This window comes from Maniola jurtina, chromosome 2 (assembly GCF_905333055.1).
Source record: "Maniola jurtina chromosome 2, ilManJurt1.1, whole genome shotgun sequence".
NCBI classification, from domain to species: domain Eukaryota; kingdom Metazoa; phylum Arthropoda; class Insecta; order Lepidoptera; family Nymphalidae; genus Maniola; species Maniola jurtina.
The window spans coordinates 11,008,988-11,016,324 of NC_060030.1; the positions used below are offsets into that span (position 1 = coordinate 11,008,988).

Consider the following 7,337-nt stretch of genomic DNA (forward strand, 5'->3'; position numbering starts at 1 on the left):
TACAACACGCGCAGTCGGTGACACTGAATAATATTCTCCTTGTTGCAGATATTCTTTGCGAAATTCGTTCCATTTTAGCGTTTATTGCCCGAGCATTATTTATTGCGTCAGTAAAAGAACTTTAAAGACACTAACTTGCTGTATAAAATTTTGTGGTATTTACCGAGCTTTTGTAATTTTAGAGCTCCGTATCTTCAGCGAAAAAAGGAATCTTTATAAGATTATTTTGTTGTCTGACTCTCTGTCTGTCAAGACACGTCCAGGGAATCAAAACCTAAAGGCACTTTCTGTTGACCTAGAATTATGTTTGGCAAGTAGCAATGTCTTATAGCACGACTAAAGGGCAAAATCCGAAAACTATGAATTTGTGGTTAGGTAGGTATATTACAAAAAAAACCTTGCTCGTACGATGTTATATGGAACCTTCCGTGTGCGAGTTCGACTCGCACTTGACTGGTTTTTTTTTATTAAAAATAATAACTTGTAAAAGACATTTTAGGAGAGGTACGAGTATGTTTCCAGTAGGTACTTAAATATTTATTTGAGATTCGCTGATGACCGTTACTTCGCCTTCGTGGCCATTTCCACGATGCAGGCTACCTCTGTGCTAAAACGCTTAAGCCGTGAAAAGGTAACACACAGACAGACAGACAGACAATAAGTGCTTAACAGATTTTCAATTTCCACGAATATGTAAATAGCGCTTTTTCGAGAAGGTTTGCACTAAAAATGGGCAGCCTTCTTAGGCTAACCGGGTAATAGAAAACTGCATTTTTTCATATTACATACTCTAATTATATATAATTATATTCTAAATATATCTCCTATATTCGAAAAAAAACAATTAATTTTGCATTAATTAACTAGTGTTCGTGAGTTTTGAATTGCTTTAAACTCCAAAACTAGTTCAACTAACACTTGAAGCTATCTTGAAACTGTGAGGAAAGTTAAATGAATGTTTAAATTTAAATAAAAGTTATCGCAGACGATTGACATGATAATACTAAGTCTGATTAAACTCGGTGAAAATAGAGCAATAAAATATAAGCTAGCTGCATTATACTTGCAGTGTCCATTTTCTAATATTACCAAAATTATGAGCATATGAAGCAAAAAAACGAGTGTTGCACCCCAAGTGCGAGTCAGACTTGCGCACTGAGGGTTCCGTACTCGGGTATTTTTTCCAACATTTTGCACGATAAATTAAAAACTATTATGCAAAAAAAATCTGTTTTAGAATGTACAGATAAAGCCCTTTCATATTGGTATACCTAGTTATCTTACTTTGAAATTTGAAAAAATTAAAACACATTTTTTTTTAAATGAACCATAAATTCACGGTTTTCAGGTTTATTCCTGTACTTGTACTATAAGACCTACCTACCTGCCATATTTCATGATTCTAGGTCAACGGGAAGTACCCTAAAGGTTTCTTGACAGACACGACGGACGGACTGGCGGATGGACAGACAGACAACAAAATGATACTATAAGGGTTCCGTTTTTCCTTTTGAGGTACGGATTCCTAAAAACCGTCCAGTGTTTTTATAGCGGTTCCCGAAACAAGATGAAAGTGTCTACCGAGTTAATACTTAAAACGTGACCGGTGTACCAAAACCACTTTCAACAATATTTTCCCGAACGAACTTATTTCGTTGTTGTCTCTCGTAATTGAACTCTGATGTATAGTTTTGCTGACCAACCAAAGCAATAGATGATGAACACAATATTACAATGGTATAGTTTTGAAAGAAAGAAAAAGTTGCCTGGTAGAGATTGCTCCAAGCAATAAGGCTCCCTTTGCACACAATTGTTTTTTCTGTTTTCTTCTTTCTGTGTTGTGTTCCTTTACATGTGTTTTTGTGTGCAATAAAGTGTTCTATCTACCTATTTATCTAAAAGAAAGAAACTATATTTATCCGTTTTTGGTGTAACAGAGAAAACAATATACAAATTATTCCTTAGCCAATAAGTAATTTTTAGGGTTCCGTACCTCAAAAGAAATGGAAACCTTATAGGATCACTTTGTTGTCTGTCTGTCCGTCTGTCGTGTCTGTCAAGAAAACCTATAGGGTACTTTCCGTTGACCTAGAATCATAAAATTTGGCTGGTAGGTAGGTCTTATAGCACAAGTAAAGGAAACAATCCGAAAGCTGTGAATTTATGGTTGCATTACAAAAAAAATTTAAATGTGCTCATGAACAATTCAATCTTCAAATTAAGATAACTATACCAAGTAGGACCTCATATGCAACAATTTTTATTATTTTTTATGCATAATAGTTTTTCTTTAATAGTTTAAATATCCGAGTACGGAACCCTCGGTGTGCGAGTCTGACTCGCACTCAGCCAGTTTTTCCCTAAGTTTATTTAAAAGATAAACAGGTAGCTAGCTTCTCGCTGAAATGCGTAAGGGGTGCACTCACAGAAATCCAAACTGTACCCTGCACGCGGCCCATACGATCTTGTTACCGTGAACTGACAAATAGGTAAATGATACGAGTGAAAGACCTAACTCCAGAAAGTCTAGTGCTGGACAAATCGCATTGCTTACGCGTTTCTCCGAAAAGATTTGTTTAAATCTAAGCAAACTAGAGAAAACCGAAGTATAGCATATTTTAATCTAATCCTCTCGGTTTTCGAGCAAATTCCTACCTACCTATTCTAATGAGGAAGACAAAGATTCCCAGGTGTTGTCTAACTAATTTTGCATACAAGGCAAGTTTTAACCTCATTCCCATCTATTTGCTTTATCCTTAGTCACGTACATCTCAGTAGAACGAATCACCACCATCCACGAGATTAACTAAGTGTACGAGGCACTAAACTACTCAATTAAATTAAACTTTAACACAGAGCTCTAGCGAATAAATGTTAGCTGAACAGCTCTTAGTGACAGGAAGCATTCATTAATAATCATGTTATTATAATACATACTAGCTTATGCCCACGAGTTCGTCCGCGTGGACTACACAATCCCCTGTTTTATTTTCAAAAATTCTTTCTTATTCAGTTATATATTATAGACAATATGGAATAATGCTGAGATTAAACCATATTTTTGGGTTCTTCCAAATAAATTACTTTATTTAATAGTCCGTATTCCACATATTTATCTGATTTATCCATTACAGTTCAGAGTTCAAAGATTATATTTTATATTAAATGAGAATTACAGTTCAAAAACTAAAGAGTCACCGAAGTCGTTTCTTTCTTTCTATCTTTCTTTCTTAGAAGTGGCTTTTAAATTAATTCGTTTCAATAGTCACTATCTTTTAATAAATAATGTGGGTGACCTTAACAAAGAATCGGATAGGCCCTGAATACAAACACAGCTCCACCGGTTGAAAGGTTCTATAAAAAATGTAACAGCAACAGCACCCTTGTCACGTTCGGACATCTTATTTATCTAGTCGTGGGCAAAATCGTTGTTTTCTCCGTCGTTTGGGAAAAACACACCTTATTTGAGACATCTTGACTAACAGATCACCTGCTGGGCAGCCATTGTCTTCAATATATTTGTGTGACTTTTGTTCTTTATAGATACCAATTATGTAGGCTTACTAAGGTAATGAATTTACAACAATAGAATTTTTGTAAGACAAAATATTCCAAAATACAACAAAATTGGTGATCTACATGGCATACTAACAATTGTACCTAATATAAGTATTTAATAGGTTTGGGACTCCTACGCTCCGCCTCAAGAAAGTCCAAAACTGTCCGAAAGTAGCTTGTAGGAATGAGTTTACAGAATTTTAAAAATCTTTTAAAAGTAAACTTCTGAATAAGTTCACAAATTAATAAGATTATGTAAATAGTGTAACAAAAGAGCGAAGATTTAACTCGCAGCTCGCTCCATGTTGTTTAAGTGGAGTACCTTAAACTAAACCTTAGATTGAAAAATTTAACTTAGCAGTTAGATAATTCAATAGTTTAATAGGTAAATAAATTACAGAAAGAGTCATTAATTGTACAATTCTTAATTTTATTATTTTCTCAATATTAGGTAGACGTACATAGTGGCTTTTTGATAATATTTTTTAGTCCTGATAAGTGCATAAAAGATTAAGAAATTATATGATTAAAGATTATAAAATACAACTATTAATGTTTTAAATTCAAACTTCTTGAGATTGCATGTTGCGAAGAAGCGTTAAGAATGAATAAGCAGAATTCATGATCTGGAAATAAAAATATTTAGGTATGTGAAACAATATAACACAGGTCCTAGGTAATTTCTACACTCCTGGCATAGAAGTACATGTCAAATGTATGAACAAACATGACTGATATGATTTTTTTATTAGCACGGCATGAAATATAAATTTCGATATATCACGGGTTGTTACCCTATTTGTACTTACTGAAGTGAAAGTGACCATCGATAGCGGAAATGTTTTCCAACCAGTAATAGACAATGGATGATTAGCTCTTTCTACGAAGAGTCTCAGACTGCTCTTGAAACGTCGAGACCGCGGCGTCCAGTCGCAAGCGTAGATTGCTTGAGATAAAAGACAACTCTACAAAAAAATCTCTCATGTAAAAAATATTATGATAAAACAAATTAATATATTGTAAAACAAAACAACTGAAAGTGTAATATGTAGTGTTTTTAAACTGAAGGTAGATTTCTGGCCAAAGTCGAAGATTGTTATACTATATTACTTGGTATATCAATAATTATAATATTTACATATTTATGCAAAAGTAATTTATGCTCTCGCGCATTCGCAACAGTTCATTCGGTGCTTGCTAGAAACCTTCGGCTTCAGCTGGTTTTTTGACCGAATGTGCATTAGTAGGTAGATGGTAAAAATTGTAATAAAAAAATTATAAAATATACCTTATCTATTATACGGTTTCCAAACCAACAAGGCACCAATATTTGTACAATCATCATAGACATGTAACTTGCCAAAAACATGTAGTACTGTTCCGTAGCCGGCTAAAATATAAAGAAAATAACATACCTACTTATAATTCGATACTTACTTTTAGTGCTGGTTTCACATGGGTTTCACCAATTTCGAGTGACCACATGGGTTTCACCAATTTCGAGTGACGTTTAACCAAGGAATAAATAGGGCATATAAGACAGTTTTTGTATTGAAAATCTGCCAAAATATCAAATTAAGGGCGGAATAACAGAAGAAGTAATAAGTAGTGACGTTTCGACAGATTTCCTATAAAAAAAATCAAACTTCAAATTTATTCCTCAGATAAAAGTTATTTGACGATTGAAAAATCAGCCCTTACTCTTGGATAAGACTTATTTGACGTTGGTCAAATCGGCCCTTAAGAGGGGTCTCACCGTCACTCGCTCCGTACAAACGTAGTTCGTCTGTCATTGGAATACTAACCAATCATACTCAATGGAATTTTGTAGAAACGTTCCGGGAACTAATATCTATGCCTGTGGTTTACCAGATTTCCGTTAAAATATTCGGTTTCGAAGTTGCGCGGTCTTAAAAATTCACATACAAATCCTTAAAACCCCTGTAATTTTAAAACTACATATTTTTAGAAAAATCTAAAACACCACAGGCACATAATTATATTAGTTTCTAAAATATGTCTGCAAAATTTCATGGACTTAGGTTGCTTAATATTTAAATGAAATTGGAGCTACGATTGTATGGAGTAAGTGACGGAGAGAGCCCTGATATAATGACATTCAGTAACTTACTAAAGTAAACCGGAACAGGCATACGCAGATAATACAAGATGCCATACTGAATTGTACAAACAATGTCACGCTGAATACTTCTTCGATCAAACCACAAAATCTAAAAAAAAAAACCAATAAATTAAGATTGAAGATCAAACTGAAAAATCCGATAATATTGCTGTAATTGTAACAATCTGTTTACTTGATAACACTGTCGTAATGTATGATAGCTTTATTTAATTTTGTTATAACTGCTGAATCATCCGATGCAATTCTATTTGAGTTCACATTTTGTTTTTCTGTTCTTGATGATTGATTATCATCGTTGGTAATAGTTATTAATTTCTCTTCAAGTAATTCCAACTGAGCTATGGCAAAAATCATGAGGCCCAAGAAAAAGGTGTCAATGTTGATATTATAATGCATGTTGATGTGTATACCTATAGCTTGAAACAAATATATTGGAAGAATATGCTTTTCTTTGAAATTCTCATCTAGGAAAGAGTAGCTGCAAGTGTTAAGATGGAGTGGAACTGAAGCAAACCAATAAGCGATAAGCGGTGATAAAAGGTGGTTAAAGCTGGAATAGTACGAGACTGCGGCTATAATCTTCCAGTATTTAACGTTAAACTTCTTTGCGTTTGTTATAATTTGCAATCCCTTTTTTGTTTCAGGTTGAAACATTTCACTGTCGAGAATTTTTAAAAGTTGCGCAATTTTTTCCTTTGCCACCATGAACGTCATTACTTTTGACATCACGGATAGTACTGTGAAGTAAAGTATCGCTTCCCCGACGAAGTGGTCTAGTTCCCTCGGCAAGAAGTAAAAATCTATTGTGAACAATCCGTCGTATATAAATATAAACAAAATAACGAAAATCTTTGAATAGATATCATAGAATTTCCAACTAACGTTGGATGGGTATATTCCAAGTATTTTCCAAAACAGAAAGTTTTTATCAAAACAATCGGATTGTTTTAAGAATTTCATCTTTATACCAATATCCTAGTTTCCTGTTCTTAACAAGAATATTTCAATTTTTTTCTTTCAAATCTTTTAACGTATACAATGTTTATGCTTTCAACTTTGCCATGGAACAAACCTGAATGGTTCTCTATTAACTATTATCAACCTTTTAGAACAAATGCATTATTTTTTTCTAATTAAAAGGTACGAATACATTTCAAACGACACGTCGGCTTTGTATTTAGCGATTCAAGTTTATCATCACATGGTATATTTAAAAACTGCCCAGCGCACTTCAAAGGAGTAAATTACCAATAAGTTCTTAGAAAGATATGTAAGTATATACTTGATATACTTAGGGAAAACGATGCAAATGGATGTAGGTTAATTGCAAGAGCTGTACTTTTAAATGAGATGCAATTAGTGAAGGTGACTACGTCCACCTGCAAATGAGTCTTGGAACTCGCTCTAATTGCCAGGCTCTCTACGTACTCTCCTTGGGTTTTCTTTAAAAATATCTAAGCAAACTCATAAGTTTATATTTTTACTTTAGTCTATTTTACGAACGTCCATAACCTACAGTTTAAAGTGAGGGCTTAAACACCTCGTCCAAAACCAAGGTTCATAATATTTTCTCTCCTTAGCTTACTTACTTAGTTTGTTGAATCCTTAGGGTGCCTGGAAGACATCGTTAATGTGG

At 33.9% G+C, this 7,337-nt stretch overlaps 1 protein-coding gene across 1 annotated transcript; it reads right to left on the reverse strand.

Annotated features, from left to right (window-relative positions):
- Positions 1 to 4,121: 4,121 nt before the first annotated feature.
- Positions 4,122 to 6,708, reverse strand: LOC123872170 (odorant receptor 4-like). Its single transcript, XM_045916343.1, has 5 exons — positions 5,874 to 6,708; positions 5,690 to 5,789; positions 4,847 to 4,948; positions 4,368 to 4,523; positions 4,122 to 4,184 (listed from the first exon to the last, which is right to left on the reverse strand). Exons 1-5 carry the CDS (start codon positions 6,659 to 6,661, stop codon positions 4,122 to 4,124), a joined length of 1,209 nt encoding a protein of 402 aa, XP_045772299.1. The 5' UTR covers positions 6,662 to 6,708.
- Positions 6,709 to 7,337: the final 629 nt, after the last annotated feature.